General features: G+C 54.5%; 2 protein-coding genes across 3 annotated transcripts in view; both read left to right on the top strand.

Annotated features, from left to right (window-relative positions):
- LOC129464220 (uncharacterized) overlaps positions 1–19264 on the top strand; it is a 241888-nt gene that overhangs the window by 191418 nt on the left and 31206 nt on the right. The window lies entirely within an intron of this gene.
- On the top strand, positions 9521–13286 carry SOX1 (SRY-box transcription factor 1). 2 transcript variants are annotated; one of them, XM_055244526.2, is made up of 2 exons: positions 9956–10861; positions 10940–13286. In XM_055244526.2, the coding sequence occupies exons 1-2, from the start codon at positions 10058–10060 to the stop codon at positions 11234–11236; spliced, it is 1101 nt and encodes a 366-aa protein (XP_055100501.2). In that variant the 5' UTR covers positions 9956–10057; the 3' UTR covers positions 11237–13286. The 2 variants fall into 2 exon arrangements, with proteins under 2 accessions (XP_055100500.2, XP_055100501.2); XM_055244525.2 differs by having other exon boundaries at positions 9521–13286.

Raw genomic sequence — 19264 nt, 5'->3', positions numbered from 1 at the left:
TGACTGACCGACGGGCTTGACTGTATTAATTCTGCTACCGAAAAAAAAAAAAATCAATGAGCCGCAAGCCTTGGACTCGCAGAGCTCCCGGAGCCTGTCCGAGAGCCCCATCAGCGCGGCCCACGCCTCAGTCTCGCCGCCCCAAGGTGGGATCCGACGCCCAAAGGAGGGTGCCCCAAGGCGGGAACCGAGCGGGCCGCCCTGGGAGGAGTGAACCCCGCCCGGGCGCACAGCTCCGTGCGCGTGTCCTCCCTCCTCCAGCGAAATCGCACCCGCTTTGCCTCCTCTTGCAGCACCGCGCGTGCCTAGGTTCTCGGTCTGCGCAGCTGGGAGTCTCCCCAACCAGCGCCGCGGAGCCGCCCGCTTCCGCCCCCTCTTTCCGCGGGTTTGAGCCTCCTGTGGAGAGGAAAGGTCACGAAGTTTCAAAGGTGAAATGGATTTTCGGCGGTGGCTGGTGCTGGACTCAATGGGCAGGGCGGGGCAGGCCTGGCAGTCATCGACCGGAGCAGGGACCCGGCTGGCCGCCTCCCTTTGCAGGAAACAGGTGTTTGAACGCGATAGCGGCCGCCAGTCAACTAACGCATTAAAAGCTCGCTTTATAACATCGATTTCCTGGAGTGCGGTGGGGCCTGCGTTCTGGAAGCTCCTTTGTGAAAGGCGGGGTTGGGGGAATTGCCCTGATGGTACCCCAGTTGGCGCAGAAGATCCCCAAAACTCCCTGTCACCGCAGCGGCGGACAGCGGGGCTGCCCAGGCGGATGGGAGGGCAGCTTTTCCCTCCCGCTGGGATGGAAAGAGGAGTCCTGCTCCGTTCCCCACCCAGGACAATGGTCCTGTTACCCCGGCCTCCTACCCTGCACCTAGGGCCTGGCATGCAGAGAGCGCCCGCAGCAGAGGGGGAAGCCTCCAACAACTGGCGCGTGTCCCCGGAGGAGCTCCGCCTGGTTTGGAAGGGTGGTTAAACCGGGATCCAGGAGGAAAGCAATTCCGTTGCCACCCACATCCCCTGGGCCCTACCAGGCTTCTTCCCCTGCTAGCGCCTCTCTCGGATTCGAGGCAGGCCAGGTGGCAGGACTGGAGCAGGCAGGCACACAGGAGATGTCATGCGTACCTGTGAGGATGAACAGAGAGCCTTCAGATGGCCTAGTGCTAGGATCTTGTTATCACTGTCATGGAAACGGATGGAGCCCTGTAGGGAGGCTGCCACGGGAGGCAGAGGGAAAGGGGTTGGGATGGAAGGGAGGGGGCTGGCATCTGGGCGGCTGGACTTGCTGGTCCTAGTCTCCCTCCCCGCAAGGAAGAGGAGGCCCCGAGAACCTTGCCTTGGCTGTGCTGGGTCTGAGGGAAGAGGCTCCAGGTGGGGGGCCTTCCTGTGCCTACCTGCCTGATGGCAGAGGATACATCACCTGAGAAGGCAGGCTGTAACCAGCCTCTACTCCAGAAGCAAATCTGCTTGTGTGTTCTGAGCGCTGAGCATAATTGTAAATAGCTGAAAATAATGAAAATGCATAGAACCCCTACCGTGAAACCCACGCACCCCTCCACTGCTGCCTGATGGGGTCCTTTGTCTGGGTGGGGCTCCTCCACTCCCCAGAGCCATGGGAGCCGGTCCAGGAGGAGTCAGCCCATAAAGGGACAGGTGGCCCCTGGGGAGTCAGAGTGGCGTGTTTCTGCTGGCAAGAAGAGGTTCAAATCTCCCTTTAGCTGGTTTAGCAGAAAACTCACCTATGTTTGCCCACCTTTTCTCACTGCCCCTAAGTTGAGATTTAGGGTCAAGCACCATCCAAAACAGGGCTCTTTCCCTGCCTGATCTGCCAAACCTCCCTCTACCTCATTTAGGTGGCACTCTCTCCCCAAATCTAGTGTCTGTCCTGTGAGGTATCTAACCCTTTCAGGGTCGGCGCAGGCCATTCGCGTTCCCCCTGTCCGAAGGATGCTGCCCTGTCTAATATAAATGTGCTTTCCAAAGAGGCCCTGTGCCCAGGTAGTCACAGGCCTCCACCCAACCTGAGGGAAATCTGATTTCTGCTCACAGGACAGCTGGTTTCTGTCTCTTCTAGGTAAGATAAATGGCATTCAAATGGGGCCAAGGGGCCCTCTATTAGCTCAGCGTGCAGGGCACTGGCGCTGCGTTAAAGCCCCATCCCACAGCCTGAAGATTTAAACAGAACCACTTTCCCCATTTGCTGTTTTCTGAAGTAAGCAACCCATGCAACTGAAAGGGCTTGAAATTGTGTCAAAGTGATGTTTTAATCTCATTGAAAAGTGTATTAAAGGACAAGATGTAATTTATGTGAGACGCTTCGATGAAAGCAGAGATTGGAGTGGATGCTCCTTTCACTCGTGTGAACCTCGTGTCATGTTTATATTGAAGCCTGTGTAGCTAATCTAATTTGCAATAACAGGGATGGCCTGTAAGAAAAAGCATCTCTGATTTCACTTTATTTCTTTTCATATAGAAATTCCCTATGACTTGTCTCCTCTTGTGAGTGATGCCTTTTCCATTTGAGGGCTAATGAGAGAGGATGGAGGAAGGGCCTGTTGACTCATAGCTGCTGCACTGGATTGCAAGCAGCCCCTGGTCACTGGCTCGCTGAGACCAAGCTGGTCGCCGCACTGGCCTGAAATGCTGTTTTTGATCCTGCAGAGTGAACACTACAGCAGCCCTAGAATGTCAAATCCCACCTGCTCTTCCACACTCCGGGGAGCAGGAATGGGGGTGTAACAGGCCAGACCAGTTTGTTTCTCCCCAGAATTTCGGCTTTCCCAGTTTAGTCAGATGTCCTGCACTCTTGGACGTTTATAATCGGCAGTTTTTAATGGGAGTGGTTATGAAGCTACCCCAGATTCACAAAAGTGTGATCTTGTACCGGCTCCTTACACTGTTACAGAAACAAAACACACCTAGTGCTCAGAGGAGGTGCTTTGTGTGCTCAGGATGGCATCGAACACAAGCATTCTCCGTCAATAAAAAACAACATGCGTTAGAAAATTACAACTTTTGTACAACGTAAAAAGGTGTATTCAAACTGTTAATTACGGGGGTTTGTGTAAATGAAACTTTAGCAGTGACCCATTTAATTTTGCCATAATTACTGACAAAATAAGACAAGGCTGAATCACAATACGGTATGTTTATCTTGAAGGAGAATATTGCGCTGACGTGGTTAAACCAAAGAGTAAGAGCAAAAATTTAAAAGGGAGGTGCAGAAGTATAAAAAGTGCAAAAAATCACACCCTGAAACCATTTGGGTTAAAACCGCGGAAGACGTGGCTTAGGCGGCTTCTCTAAAGAACTCAACCAAATTTGAAAGGCGCAGGCATTTTCTCCTCAAAATCCGAGGCTCGAGAACCATCTCCTCTGGCAGGGTCCAGTCTCAGCTCCGCCTCTTGCCTTTTCACCCACTTGGGCATAACTTTTGCGGGTCCTAGAAATCTGGGCAGCAGAAGAGGGAGGAGAACGCTCCCAGCCGGCAGCCGCTCTGGGCGTGCACCCGCCACGCGAAGCCAGAGGTTGGACGACGCAGCCGGCCAGCCGCGGCTCCCGGGGGACCCCGAAACCGCCTGTGGCTCAGGCCCTACTTGGCAAGAAGAGATGGGGGAGTGAGAGGAGGGGTCACTGTTGCTCTCTCGCGCAATAGACTTCCCGCAGGCGAGTGCGAACGGCCTTTTGCTTCCTCCTTCTTTTCCAGGACCCTTAGCGACAGGAGAGGAAGGGAAGCGGCCCGGCGGTTTAATTGCCAATTTCCTGATGCAGCCACAGGGCCCAGCAGCGGTTCAGCCTAGGCCACCAGGTCCAGGCCTCTGGGCAATAGGCCCGGCGCCCCCTCGAAGCACCTTTCCCGCCGACCCCGCAATCATCACTGTGAGCTCGAGAGTGTGGGCAGCCTGTGGTGCCCAGAGGCGCCGGGCGCTCGGCGCATCCGCCGCGCCCACAGCGCTGGGGACCGACTAGGGCTGCCCTCGGCCAGGGGCACTGTGCCCGTTTGAGTGGCACTCGGACCTGGCGAGGGGTGGAAGCCCAGGTAGAGCTCGTGTCTTTAAGAGCCACCCGACAGAACTGCGCGCTACATCTGCGCCAGCTGGGCTGGGTGGGAACAGCGCAGAATAGTCCGGTGCCGGGGCGTATAGGGCAGGTAGGCCCAGCCGAGAGACTTCTCGGAAAGTTTCCCACAGAAGAGGGGCCGGGCAGGCCGAGCGGCAGGAAGAGCCGGTGCTCCGCGGCGAGGCCCGAGAGGCCTGGCACCCGGCGGCCTCCCAGCTTTGCTCGGGTCTCCCGCCGCCTCTCTCCAGAGCCGCCCGTAGCTCCGTGGGGCGGAGGGTGCAATGCCCCGCTCTGGTTCCAGCCTTTTTCCTCCCCTTGTCTCCTCTTTCATTCATAAACCTGGTGGCTACAGACGCAGCTTGAATATTGACGTCTCTCCCCCAACTGCTCTGCCGTTAACCCAATTACAGAATTCATCAAGAACTGTGTTGAATTATCTCTTTCCATACAGTATCAGCATTAGCCTAATTAAAAGCTATAATGTCTGATATAATGATTAAATCGTTAGCTCTGCTGTAGGGAAGCAATATTTTGTTTTCCCTTCAATTAGAAGCTGATTGAGGTTTTCAGAGCAGGTCAGCTGTGAAATTTGAATTATATGTGTGAGTACTGCTCACAGGGTGAGCCCCTACTCCAAAGCTCCCAGAGCTTCTCCAAATGCTTTCACCCAGAGAGCTCGGAGGCACACAGCGCGCGCGCGCACACACACACACACATACACACACACAGTTGTTTGCTCTTCGATTGTGAATGTGCGGCTCTCCACACGAATCGCCCGAAAGAAAGCCTGGGTCGCTTTTGAGGAGAAGGAGTTTCTTGACCCTTCCCCGCAAACGCTACTGGAACGGCCTCCAAACCAGGACGCCTAGTCAGGCCAAGGAGAGAGCGGTGCGCCGGCACGCTGACAGCTCTGCTGCTATCCCTGATGGCCAGGGCTCTCTTTCCTTTCTCCTTCCACACACCCCCTTTCCCTGGCCTATTATTTTTTTCTCCTCCTTCAAAACCAAACCAAACCACCACCAACAAAAACTTCTGTGCTACTCTGGCTTCTCTGGTTTTGTTTGGGAACAGTGGAACCAAGGTAGCCCGGGCCAGGGCGCAGATGATGGGCTCAGAGCGCCCAGGGACCCGAGAGAGAGGAGCGCTCCTCAAGAGCCCCCTGGCCATCACCCGAACGCGCGCTCCAGGCCCTGGAACAAGGCCTCTGGCTGCCAGAGCGGGTGAGGGGCGCAGAGGCGGCAGAGAGCGCAGAGCCCCGGTGTCTCCGCGAGGGCGGCGGCGGCCAGCAGACGGCGATCGAGGAGCGCGCCACGGCAGGGCCAGCGCAGACACGCCGCGGGGTCTCAGGCCGGAGCCGCGCGGCCGGGTCCGCTGCCTCTTTGCCCCCCATGGCTCCGCGGGAGGAAACCGGGCCTTCTCCGCCCGCCCTCTCGCTGCGGTGTCCCCAGCACCCCCGCCCCGCCCCCGCCTGGTCCCCACCGTCGCGCTCCCCTCCCTCCTCGCCCTCGCTCCGCGCCTCCTGTTGGCAGAGATGGCCTCGAAGGCCTCTTCCAACTTGAATGGCTCTTTCTTCTTCTCTCTCCCGCGCTTTCTTTGCCGCCTTCTCCTCCTCTCCTTCTGACTACTCTTTTCTCTTTCAAAAGCTCCGCCTGGAAACTGGCGGCTTCCTCTTCATCTGCCTCCTTTAACTGTGGCCTCGGCCCTCTGGGGCGACACCAGAGCGCGGAAGCCTCAGCCCCTCGGAGATCCGGGGAGGCACCTAACATGGCCTCAATCCTCCAACCGGCCCCAGAAGCTGAACCCAGGAGGGCAACTGGTTGTGGTGCGGCCACATGTCCCTGGAGAGTGTCAGCAGGACAGGTCGACTTCACCAGGACCACGAAAGACAGGGCAGAGTTTCTGTCTTCTTTCACTGTCCTGCAGAACTCCTAGCTTGTGCATCGTGCTTCTTGCTTGGGACTCGGGACTGACACTGGGCACAGAAAATCCACCTCTAGATGCCTCAAAGCTCGCTTTCATGCTGGGGGGGTGGGAGAGGGGAAGGGGGACAAAAGCTAAAAGTGCTAATTATTCCATCAGACAGTTAAGCTAATGGTGTTAAAGTCCAGCACTCAATTTATTTGAAAGTTGAGGGTTCTTGCATAATGGCTTAACCTATCACATATATACAGGCATATATGTGTGCGTGTAGCTTCTAGGGATGTCTTGGTTCTGGATTGGCTTTGAAGATTATGACCACAGGTTACATACAACAATAGAAAGTGTCTTTATCCACATTTCTAAGTTGATCTTCGCTTTGGTATTTTGAGCAAAGAGGCACAATGAAGTTTCTGAGCTGCGAAAAAAGCAAGTTTGGTCAATCAACAGTGAGAGTAACCCTGTGCCTGGGGGTCTAGACTTCCTATGACATTACTTGGGAATAGGGAAGTCAGTGTTCAAATCTCCAGGAGTCCAGCCTTTGGGAAAGTACTGGGTTTGAAGGCGGTAACTGCCAACTTGGCTGGAGGTGGAAGGGAGAAGGAGGTGCTTTTCAAACTAGTTTTGGACTGTCTTCTCTCTTTTTAAAGAGTCACTGAGGAAAGAGGTTAGAAGGAGCAAGAAATTGAGGCTTCCAGAAGCCATCGATCACCAGCAGGAGTTAACATTATGCTTGTCAATCCTCATGCCAGGAATGAAGGCACAGAGGTCTAGCATGCAGTGCCCTGTGCTGCCTAATTGGCACTGCCTGCTGCTGCCAATCATTTATCGCTTGGCAACAAGTTACACCTGCAGCTTTGGTTTAATACTTATGCAGGTGGCCACACATAGTGTGTGCAGCCGCTTGGGCCTAGGGAACATCTCATCACTGAAGAGGGCTTATGGAGAGCACCCTGAACGTTGAGCACTAGTGTGATCTCATACGATGCTAAACCATTTTCCTCCTATTTAGATGCTCTGAAAAACAAGGGTAACGTCGTATTTGGAAACAATTTTCAGGACTATGGTAGAAAAAAAGTAGAAAACAACTTTCAGGACTATGGTAGAAAAAAAGTAGACCATTTCAAAGTCAGCTATCCAAGTTCCCCAAAGCATAAAGCATTCCTGCAAAGCACACTGGAGTGCAGGGTGTTTATAAAATAAATTGCCCCATTGATATGGAAAATAATGTGCCAAGCCTGATTCATACAAAGCATTTTCAGGGAGTCTTAAGCTATTTAGTTTAAACTCTAAATTGAAAAGCAGAGGAAAGAAATCTTTCAACTGCTAAGTGGATAATATAGTTTATAATTTGTAAACCATTTCCTTTATTTCAATCTTGCTGACTTTCCATAACACACTGGATCTCACTGCACACCCATTGCCTCCTAAATTATCAAAGAAAAAAATGGGGCTATAGCATTCCCAAACAATATTCTTGCTCCTTTTTTGTTCATTCACAATGTAACTGATATTTGTAGGTAGTGCATGGAACAAATCAACAGATTTAACAAACTCGACTGGTGAAATAAGAAGGTAGTTGGAAACCCAGTTTATAACCTAGATATTTAGTGAAAAAATAAATATAAAATGATGTTCCCTTTCTAATATAATTATATATTATTTGATGAATTTACTATGAAATGCTGAATGGCCTGGAATGAAAGCAATTTAATCTGCAGAGAGATCAATTTGCTGTTGCACTTCACACTGCAGCAACCCTGCAATAATAAAACAAACCCTACAGTAATAATCATAGCAATTGAGAGGAAATAAAGCATTATTCTTTTACCTTGGACAAGCAACAGGGTCAAGAAATTCACAACCTCAGAATTTTTTTTAAGAGGAAAAACAAGGTGTCACGTGTTCGCTGCCCAACAGACTCAAACATCCTATTACTCCTATTACCGTTATCATCATCCTTACTGAATATTCCTACTACAAGACAGGCAGACACGTGACATGCGGTGAAGGTTCTACTTTACCCACCACCAATCTCCATAAGCACTCTCATCTCAGGGTGCCTCGGTGAGGACAGAGGAGGAATACTTGGGCTCAAAAGAAGTCTTTGGACCACTTTCAGATCAGTCTGGTGGAAACGGTAGTGTGAGCGCTATGCTACTTGAGACTGGGTCTGAAAATCTCTTTCACGTTCCCAAATCAAAGCCACTTTGAGGTTTAAGAATGATAACCACAGGTGAATGCCTTACTCTTTCCAGGAGCCGGGCCTTTCCTTTGCATGACGCAGACCGGTGGCTGAGACCCGGTCCTGAGGCCCCGCCTTTCATTCGGTTTAGGTGGCCCCGCGTAGTTCACGCAGTTTCTCCGTTCTTAGGCAACCAGCTCGTGGGAAATTCACTCCAGAAAAGCGTGGGCCAGATCATTATTTTGCGATTCAACAAACTTTTTCAACTGTTGTTCAGGAACTAGATTCCAAGATCGATCTTGTTGTGTTTGGCCTTCCTAGAAATTCCTTTTCCAGAGGAAGAAGATCCGGGTTGGGAAGAGTGCGTGACTATGGCCCTGGGCTCATTAAAAGACTCCTCCCCGCAAAAGTTTAGGGCTGATACTAAACGAAGCTATGGAGCCATGCCCACACAAATACTCCCCTTTACCGGAATTGTGGGGCCTGGACTGTGAAGGCCTTCGCTGCAAGAGCGGGCACTGGCGAACTTCAGTGCACGCCGCGGCCGAGAACGGATGCGGGGCGGGGGATGGCTGAGCCGCCTGATCCTTGCAGAGAACCTGCAGGGGCCCTCGGAGGGTATCCCTTGCGTCCAAGGGAGCGCCCCTCCTTTTCAGCACTCGGGTGAACTGAGGGCGACGTGCCGACCCTGCACTCAACTTTCCCCTTCCCTGCAGGCACAGAGTTGGCCGGCGGGGGCAGAGGAGGAGCTGGGTCTTCTCCATGCCCGTTTAAACCTGGCCAGGGGCTGCGTTTCTTCCCCCCCACCCCACGACGATCCTTTCTTAGTCTTCACTTTTCAACCCAATCGTTAATCATTCGGAGCGCGCAGGCGGGGAGCGGCGAGGAGGGCGAGCTCGGGGTTCGCCGCTGCCGCCGCCGCCGCCGCGCGCGCGCGCTCAGGAAGCGTTGTGGCTGTCACCCCCTCCCGGGCCTCCTCCCCCCTCCTTCCTGCTTTGCTCCCCCTCCTTCCTCCCCTCCTCCCCGCTCCGCCGCCCGCGCCCAGTGTATCTACTCCCTCCCCACGTCACTCGCCAGCGCGCCATGCAAATCACCGCCGCCGCCTGCTCCCATTGGCCGCGGCGCACTCATTTAATGGCAGCCCGGGCCCGGCGTATGGCTGCTGGGCCCCGCGCGCCGCCGGCCCCGCGTGCGCCTCCGCTCCGAGCGCACGGCCCCAGGCAGGCAGCGGGCAGCCCATTCCGGGCTCGGCGGCCCCGACTCTCCGGCCCTCTCTGCGAGCCCGCGCTCCTCCCGCTGTCCCCGGGCCCCTCCCTGGCTGCACCGTAATCGCCCCCTCCGGGCCCCCCTGCACCTCCCCCCCCCCCACTGACGCCTGGCTTCCCCCGGGCATCTAGGACCAGCACATGCCCAGCGCACGCGGCGCGCCGCCCTGCTAGAAGTTGCAGCCCCCGAGTTGGAGGCCGCTGAGGACCGAGCGCAGGAGGAAGGAGACAGCGCGCGGCGGCGGCCGGTGAGGAGACAGCACACCCCGGGCCGGGCCCAGCGCACTGCTCCGGGCCACCAAAGCGGAGCTGCAACTTGGCCACCACTGCACCTGTTTGCACCGCTCCGCCGAGGGCGCCTGGGCTGCGGTGGCGGCGAAGACTGCGACCCCGACCGTCGGCCTCTTTGGCAAGTGGTTTGTGCATCAGGAGAAACTTTCCACCTGCGAGCCGAACCGGCGCCGAGTGCGTGTGTTTCTGCCTCTTTTTGTTGTCGCTGCCTCCACCCCTCCCCATTCTTCTCTCCACTAGGACCCCCCCGCCCCCGTCTCACTCCGTCTGAATTCCTCTCCGTCTCCCTCCCACCCCGGCCGTCTATGCTCCAGGCCCTCTCCTCGCGGTGCCGGTGAACCCGCCAGCCGCCCCGATGTACAGCATGATGATGGAGACCGACCTGCACTCGCCCGGCGGCGCCCAGGCCCCCACGAACCTCTCGGGCCCCGCCGGGGCGGGCGGCGGCGGGGGCGGAGGCGGGGGCGGCGGCGGCGGCGGCGGGGGCGCCAAGGCCAACCAGGACCGGGTCAAGCGGCCCATGAACGCCTTCATGGTGTGGTCCCGCGGGCAGCGGCGCAAGATGGCCCAGGAGAACCCCAAGATGCACAACTCGGAGATCAGCAAGCGCCTGGGGGCCGAGTGGAAGGTCATGTCCGAGGCCGAGAAGCGGCCGTTCATCGACGAGGCCAAGCGGCTGCGCGCGCTGCACATGAAGGAGCACCCGGATTACAAGTACCGGCCGCGCCGCAAGACCAAGACGCTGCTCAAGAAGGACAAATACTCGCTGGCCGGCGGGCTCCTGGCGGCCGGCGCGGGTGGCGGCGGCGCGGCCGTGGCCATGGGCGTGGGCGTGGGCGTGGGCGCTGCGGCCGTGGGCCAGCGCCTGGAGAGCCCGGGCGGCGCGGCGGGCGGCGGCTACGCGCACGTCAACGGCTGGGCTAACGGCGCCTACCCCGGCTCGGTGGCGGCGGCGGCGGCGGCCGCGGCCATGATGCAGGAGGCGCAGCTGGCCTACGGGCAGCACCCGGGCGCGGGCGGCGCGCACCCGCACGCGCACCCCGCGCACCCGCACCCGCACCACCCGCACGCGCACCCGCACAACCCGCAGCCCATGCACCGCTACGACATGGGCGCGCTGCAGTACAGCCCCATCTCCAACTCGCAGGGCTACATGAGCGCGTCGCCCTCGGGCTACGGCGGCCTCCCCTACGGCGCCGCGGCCGCCGCCGCCGCCGCTGCGGGCGGCGCGCACCAGAACTCGGCCGTGGCGGCGGCGGCGGCGGCGGCGGCCGCGTCGTCGGGCGCTCTGGGCGCGCTAGGCTCTCTGGTGAAGTCGGAGCCGAGCGGCAGCCCTCCCGCCCCGGCGCACTCGCGGGCGCCGTGCCCCGGGGACCTGCGCGAGATGATCAGCATGTACTTGCCCGCCGGCGAGGGGGGCGACCCGGCGGCGGCAGCAGCGGCCGCGGCGCAGAGCCGGCTGCACTCCCTGCCGCAGCACTACCAGGGCGCGGGCGCGGGCGTGAACGGCACGGTGCCCCTGACGCACATCTAGCGCCTTAGGGACGCCGGGGACTCTGCGGCGGCGACCCACGAGCTCGAGGCCCGCGCCCGGCTCCCGCCCCGCCCCGGCGCGGCCTGGCTTTTGTACAGACGTTCCCATGTTCTTGTCAAAAGGAAAACACTGGAGACGAACGCCGGGTGACGCGTGTCCCCCGCTCACCTTCCCCGGAGCCCCTGGCGACCGCCGGGCGCTGACACCAGACTTGGGTTTTAAACTGAACTTCGGTGTTTTCTTGAGACTTTTTGTACAGTATTTATCACCTACGGAGGAGGCGGAAAGCGTTTTCTTTGCTCGAGGGGACAAAAAAGTCAAAACGAGACGAGAAGCGAAGCCCACTTTTTGTATACCGGCCGGCGCGCTCACTTTCCCCCGCGTTGCTTCCGGACGGCGCCGACCGCCGGAGCCCAAGTGATGCGGAGCTCGTCGTATTTGTTATAAATGTAGTAAGGCAGGTCCAAGCACTTACAAGTTTTTTGTAGTTGTTACCGCTCTTTTGGGTTGGTTTGTTAATTTATACAAAGAGATTACCACCACCACCCCCTCCTTCAGACGGCAGAGTTATATTCTGGGTTTTGTAAAACTTTCTGTATCTGAGCATTTCCATTTTTTTTTGGTTTTGTATTATTTCTTGTAAATGCATTGTGAAAATATTTTCGGCGTTGCAATGCGGGGAGGAGAAGTCAGATTATGTACATAGTTTCCTAAAAAGCCTTTCTTCTAAAAACGAAAAAAGACCCCCCACCCAAAATGTTTCGAGTCAACAAATTTAAGAGACAGAGCCCATTTTCTCCATAAATTTGAAACATGCTATTTTTATGTGCATGTTTTATGAGTTCAAAATGCAATGAGGAAATCTGAAAGGGAAATTATCTGTATGAACTAAAAGTAAGAGAACCCCGGGGAATGGGAGGACAGGATTTTCAAGGAACCTTTTTCAGTGAAAGAGAAGGAAGTTAAAACCTATAGGTTATTTTGTAGAGCTGAAGTGTTAATAGGGGCCGAGAAATAAAAGTATCTTCTGCTCCGGCTGTTTCACTGCGGACGGCTGGGGCTGCTGCGCGTTACCTTGCTGCAAGCGGGGCGCCTTCCACCTGGCTGGGGGTCTGCGCCACAGTTTGGTCCAGAGGAGGGAGGAGGAAGGGAAGACCCCAGTGGCGGGACCCTGGACCAGGCCATGGATGAAGGACAAAGACCAGGGCAGGTCACGGGTTTCCCAATTCCCCAGCGATTAAGATTTCGAGTAGAATTTATCTAAATGTGTTTCAAGGAAACACAATCGCTGAACCAAAACGTACTGCAGCCGAGCCCCCTCCGTCCATCCTGTGCCCCTCCCCTTGGCTTCTTTCTCTTGGGAAAACGGGCAAAATAATTGTGTTGGATTTTATTCTCACACACACACAGAAATACCGACCATCACCCTCCCCCGCGTGAACTGGGATGCAAGTTGCTAACCGATGTGAACGCAAAATGCCTTGTTCCTTATTCCTGACGAGATCTTGAGGTTGTTTGATGCTTTAAATTTTTTAATTATATTATTTTCTAGGTGTTTATTGGTACATTGCAGTTTTTTTCTGAAATTTAAAGTTTTCTGTAAAACTTTGTCTTCAAGTAATCTGACAGCATTAAATATTGCATTTTAAAATTATACTGTAGCAAATACATTTAAAATTAATCACAACGTTAAGATGAAATTATATTTTTGAAAAAAAAAAAACTTGAAGCCCAGATAGAAATACGTTGATTTGAGCAGCCTTAGGCTTCCCTCTCGTTTTTCTCAACACCTTTCCTTGTCCTGGAGTGAGTATGGACTGTCCGTCCAAAAGTGAGCCTATGCTATAAGTTTAATGAGAATCGAATTCAGCCTGCATTGGAGAATAGCTTTAAGTATAATGCTAATCTTGACAATTGACATGTGTAATTTTGGGAAGTCATTTTGATAATTTTGCTGAAACCACTCATTCGTTAAAGTGATTACAAAAAAGTTCAAGAATGATGTCCACTGCTTTCTAACAAGATAATAAAACCCCGCTCTTTTCTTTTTCTTCATTTTTATTTCTTTTAACTATTTGATCCTTTCTGAAGCAGTTGTTTCTGGAAGCGTCTGTGTGCCCATGGATGGCTGAGCACCACTACGACTTAGTCCAGGATAAGGGCCTCCCCAGTCCTCTCCGGGAGATGATTTGGGAAATTCTATAATGCTTGTTCTGTTAACTCACTGGGACCTTGAGAGCCCAATGGGACCTTGAGAGTTTTATCTGAAATATACAAACTTAAAGGACTCTCTCTGAGGTTCTTTGACTGACGTGCACTCTCAGTCTGGCCCCTGTGCTCCCCTGTGTGTACCCTGGAGTTTCTGTGTCCAATTGTTGGCTTCTAGGTCTTGGCTCAAGATTAGGACGTGGGCCCCACTTTAGAGGCACAGACTGTGAAAAGTTGGGTTAGTGCACCCGGGACGCCAGGCAAGCGGCCTGTCGTCTCCCCGGAGGATGCTCTTAGAGTTTGGCATCTTATTGCAGGTGCTTCGTGCACAGTCAGCTGAAATGGCCAATGCCAGGTGCTCCAACCACCTTATTTCCTTGTTTTGTGGATTAGAACAACATGGAAAAAAGCAAATGTAAATTTTTAGTGACTCAATTTAAAAATATCACAGGGTGGGGGGCAAAGAAATTAGCTGAGATTCATCTCAGGATTGAGATTCTATCCCCCCTTCTCCGCCCCCAGCAGTGTCGCTCCAATTCAAATTAGTGGAGAAAAGATTACAGGAGGCCCTGAGCCGACTGTGAATTCGGTGCTTGGCCAAAGTAACACTCATCGTATTCACGGAGTGAAATACTATATGATGATAGTTATTATATTATATGACGACTTCATTCACTTCCCAAATCACAGGGTGGTGCTTCTGTCGCTTAGTCCAATTATGTTCGCAACCCGTGTAGGGAAGGTGGATAGGAGTCTTTGAGGCCTGGTGCAAAGTTTGCATCAGTTTCTGCGGGCGACGGTGTGACTTCGTAAATCTGCCATTGCGCTCGGGCCCTGCCCTCCAAACTGAGGGTAGGAGGGTTTACTTGAGGGTTTTTTGTTTTGTTTTGTTCTGTTTTTACCTTGTTTCGTTTTTCAACTCACCCACCCCTTTGTTGAGATTTTGACGTCCCCTTCCCCGGAGAAACCCACCCGTACTAGATGGATTAGTTTTAAAGAAGACTCGGGCACAGCGTGACCTGCAGGTGCGCGTCGGGAGCGTGACTGATAGGTCTATTAAAATCACGCGTGTGGGAGAACGGCACTCATGCTCCCGCGTTTCATTCCCCCGGCAAAGACTGGGCACCGCAGATTTCTGTCTCCGGAAAATTCCAGTTAATTCAAGAAACCCATCCCGGGTCGTGTGCCCCCCGAAGGCTCACTCCAGGCCAGCCCGGGCTCCAGCGCCCCCTGGACCCGGTCGGGCTCCGGCCGACTCCCGCCCCCGCCCCACCCACGCTCGGCCTGGGCCCGGGGGCAGCGGCTCCAGAGGCGTCGGCGGCAGAATTTAACCCCAGGGCTGAGTCCTTGGACACTTCAAGTGAAAAGCAGACTTGGCCTTGGCGCGGCTCTCTTTCCAGCGTGACTCTCTGGCGAGATTGAAAGGCCAGGCCAGATGGGGAGGAGCGGGGTGCGGGCCCCGTGGCGGGGGCTGGGGGACCGGGTGCCCCTCGAATCCAGCGGGGTGGGGCGGCGTCAGGACGGAGCGAGGGCCGGCGGGGGGGCTCGCGTGGAGGCCCAGGCCGGGAGGTGAGGACGCAGGCACCCCTCACCCAGTCCTCTGCTCCCGCCCCAGCCAGGCCTCGGGATCACCTCCCCTGGCCTGAGGGCGAGCTCTCCTCCTCCCTCTTCCTCCCCGCCTCCCCCGTTCTTCCATCCCTCTCTCCCTCCTCCCTCCCCGGCCCTTCCTCTCCAGCTGCGCGCCCGCCAGGACCACGCTCCTCCCGCCCCCGGGAGCCGAGCGGCGTCGGCGGCTGGTCCCGACGTGTCCCCTCCGGGCGGGGGTGGCTGGGCCTCCTCGGGGCCTCGGGCCTCCTGGGCGCACCCCCCTGCCTGAGCCTCTCCAAGTCGCCCTTTTTCCCGCTCTGCCCGCGGCTGAGCCCCGCACACCGCGCCGCTGTCCTTGGGGTCCCGGCACACTGCGTTCCCTCCCCGCCCCCGCCATCCACTCCCACCGCCTCTCCAGTCCCTGTGCCGTCTCCACCGCCCTCTGACTCCCGCACCGAGCTGCGTCTCCGCCGCCGGCCTCTCTCAGCGCGGCCCGGCCTCCTCTTTGTCTTTGAAGCTCCCCCGCCGAGGCCCGCGCGCGGCTCCCCTCTCCGTCCCTCTCCGGCCCCTGGGCGCCCAGTCGGAGGTCGGGGCGGGATGGGGCAGGAGTCTGGGGGCGGCCCGCGCTCCCCCTACTAGTCCACTCATTGCCTCGGCCGCGTCCCCGCAGGCTCGGGGCGGGAGGGCGCAGGGGTACCCGGGCGCCCTGGGAGCCCATCTCCCTCGGATCCGCGCTGGTGTCAGCCGCCGGCGGGGGGCGGGTGGAGATTAAGATGAGTGATGCGAGGGACGGGGCCGAGGGTTTTGTGTAGAAGGAGAGCAGGATTAGTGGAGAGAAAGTGCTGACCCGGGGTCAGCCGCAAGTCAAACCCTTTTACACTCAGCCGGCGGAACGAGCACGTCTCGGGCCGGACGGCAACAAGTGGGCGCGAAGGGAGGGGGAGGGGAGGCAGGGTACCGGCCGGGTCTGGGGTGAGAGGGGGGAGGGGGAGGGGACGCGGCCACAGCGCCCCAGGCCTTCAGCGTTCTCGGGACGGGCGCCGAGGGGGGCGCGCACCAGCTACCCGGGTGCGGACTGGGGCCTGCAGGGCGTGACTGGCTGCCCCCCAGGACTCCATCTCCTTCGTAAACACCTGCCTTTTCCATTTCCCGGGGCCGCTTCAGCTGCTCCTCTGGAGGGAAGACTGGGGAGAAGGTTGCCTGCGCTCTCTGCCCCAGAGGCTCTGTTTTAGAAACTGTTTCTTAATTTCCATAAGAAACAAAAAATCACAGGAAGGCCTGGTTCCTCTCCCGGACAACTGCGTCCCCAGGCTCTCCAGGAATCTTCGCCTTATCCGAGCTTCTTCACAGCCCTGGATCTATTTCTGGGGGGCGTGTGTGACGCAGAATCGGGGTATAAAATATCAATGCTGTTTGTCACTACACCGCTTTCTCCACCCGGGCAGAGCTGCGGCTCCCGGGCGTTTCGCATGGCGTTTTTCATCACGGAGGGAAAGCCGCGGCTCCGCGGGAAAGGAGTGAAAACCGAGTGTGGGTGAAGAGGAGAGGGAGGTCAGGGGGCAAGGGAAGAAAGCAGATGAATGAATCTTCCTTAGCAGCCAAGCTGGAAATTTGTGCTGAAAGTACAACAGCAAGAGTTTTCACATGAAAAACGCATGAACAACCCAAGCAAGTGATAGATCCAAAGACGGAAAATCATCGTCTATTTTGATAGTAACAATAAAAAGAACAGAATTGACATATTTTCGTCTAAATTACTTTTCATCTGCCGATATGAAACACCAACACTCAAACAAAAACAAAGGACAAAGCAGTTTTTAAAAACAACACAAAACAAGCAATTCTGAGTGAATGACCTGTCCACAGTTTACCCTGGGTGACATGGGGGCACTGTGATGGAAAATGGGTTCTGAGTTCAAAATCAAGCCACAGAATGCTGCCTGGCAAATTGTTAAGTGTGACTTGTGGGGAAATCGTGTCTGCGGCAGGAACGCTGGACCTTGTGAGTAATTCCCAATGCCCGGTAGGCAGCTGGCGAGGCTGTAATTGCCCTCGGCCACTTCAGAGCAACCATGTGGGTGCATTAAAGACGTTGTTTGTGGAGAGCAGCAGGTCATCACATGCAAAGCCTTGAAATAGTCAGCCAGTCAAATCAGTGGAAAAAATCCGCTTTTGTTAGATTTTGCAGTTTCAGGAATTAGGCATTCACTGCAGAGCTGCAGTTTTGAGAAATTGCAATGTCAGGCATGTTCCCAATGGGGAAATATTGTGAGTGTGGAGGAACGTGAGATGGGGTTTGACAATGGGGAGACTGACAAGAGTCATCACCCAGACATCGTTTTCTCTCTGAGCACCCCGGAAATGCTAACGAGAGATAATATTTAGTGGCAGCAATAGCACTCTGTGCTAGTCCTATGCACTCCTAAGACGCAGAAACGAGTCCTAGGCAGCTAAGGAACTGACCTGGGATTTCCCAGGTCAGGATGGGTCCCTGGAACTTGCAGGGCAGAGGTGCCTTCTAGGTACCTAAAACCTATAAACAGTAGACTAGTGGTGTCAAGATCAACCTGAAAAAATTCAAAGCAGAGGCCAACATATCATTTTCATTCTAAGTAACAGAATAGAAGGAAAGCCAGGTGAGCAATATTTTAACCTCAGAAAGGATTTAGCAACCCTATGTTTTAGGTAATTCAAACTCTAGTGGGACATTTCAGCAAGTGGAAAAGCCTGAACTTCAGTGGTGAGAGTGTCCAGGTAGATGGAGAAGCAGAAGCCAGCTCTTTATGTTAGAAATTGAACTGAAGAATGAAGTTTATCCTTGTAAAAACTGGCCATTTTCACCGTGTCATTACGCAGGCCAGAGATTAGCTCTGTGTCCTTGGGCAAATGTCCTTACCTCTGAGTCCATTTCCTCAGATGTAAAGCAGAGATTACAAAACCAGCTTCCCAGGGATGCATCATCTAAGGTGCATGCAGTGCCCAGCAAATAGGAAGCACTTGATCCAGAATCATCTGGAGTGCAAGCCCGTGTGAGCTCAGGGCACATTCAATGGACAATTGGGACATTAAGTGCCAGATCTGGCCTTGGCAGGAAACAATGGAAATGACACAAACCACAGTCTTTCCATGTGTCCATATTAATAGTGATTTCTCTTTAAAGTTGCTTGACAGTTACGACAGTCGTTCTTCATCTGTTCAACAAGCATTTATTACAAGTTTGTTATGTGTTCAAGTTGAGTATGAACACATGCTATGTATCCAGCCTGTGTCCAGGTGCTGAGGATGCAAAAATCAACCCGACAGGGCTCACCATCTGGTGGGTGAGACTGATGATCGCACAGGCAAGTATGATGTCGAGGGTTATGGGCATGTGACACAGGCCCACGCCAGATGCTCAGGTAGGGTGCTCTTGCCCAGTGTGTGAGAACCGAGGAAGGTTTTGCAGAGGAGGTAAACGGAGGTGGAGCCTGTGACTTCCTGGTGCTCCAATAAATACTCCCTCAGGTGGCCTTCCCATGAGATGTGCATGTTGGATGTTCTTTATCAGTAGATACAGATTGCAATATAAATTTGAACAGAGTGTATGTGATAGTTGCTTTGTTTTTTAATGAATGATTGCTTTGGATTGGTCTTGGTGGTCAAAGATTGAAACTTAGAGGTTTACAAGGGCAATAGTCTTTCAACATCAAGGTGCATGGGATCACTAGGAGAGCTGGCCCCAAATTCAGATTCTCAGACCCAGTGCTGCTGGTAGGCTGCCATCTGGGGCTCCAGTGGGCCTCAAGGATCTGCCCTTTCTTAGGCACACGTGGGGGAAATTTTGAGGCCAGTCCTGGATGACACTTGGGAAACCTGTGTTAGGAGATGGGCCTATTTTTTTTTTTTATGGTAAGTAGCTACTAAGGCTAGATCATTTAAATTTGAGTAGCTATTTATTATTTATAAAGTGCTCTTAATTATTCAATTGAGATGATTTTTGAAAAAAATTAAATTAGTGGAAGACGAAAAAATTTTTTGAGCTGAATTATTAGAATCTTCCTAATAGAAAAGACAGATGTACTGATTTTATTTCCATTTTCCTACGGGTTGTGTTAGCTGCCTGTAAATACATCCTAACTCTCCTGAAGTGCAGTCAGGGTGGAACAAGGGAAGCATAAACCACACATGATCTTTGATTTAAAGAAAGATTGATTAAAAGGACTAAACAAAGTCATGTATTGTGTCTTATCAATT

Source organism: Symphalangus syndactylus, chromosome 15 (assembly GCF_028878055.3).
Source record: "Symphalangus syndactylus isolate Jambi chromosome 15, NHGRI_mSymSyn1-v2.1_pri, whole genome shotgun sequence".
Classification (NCBI taxonomy): domain Eukaryota; kingdom Metazoa; phylum Chordata; class Mammalia; order Primates; family Hylobatidae; genus Symphalangus; species Symphalangus syndactylus.
The sequence above is the reverse complement of the archived record's forward strand: the minus strand, read 5'-3'. Positions and strand labels throughout refer to the sequence as shown.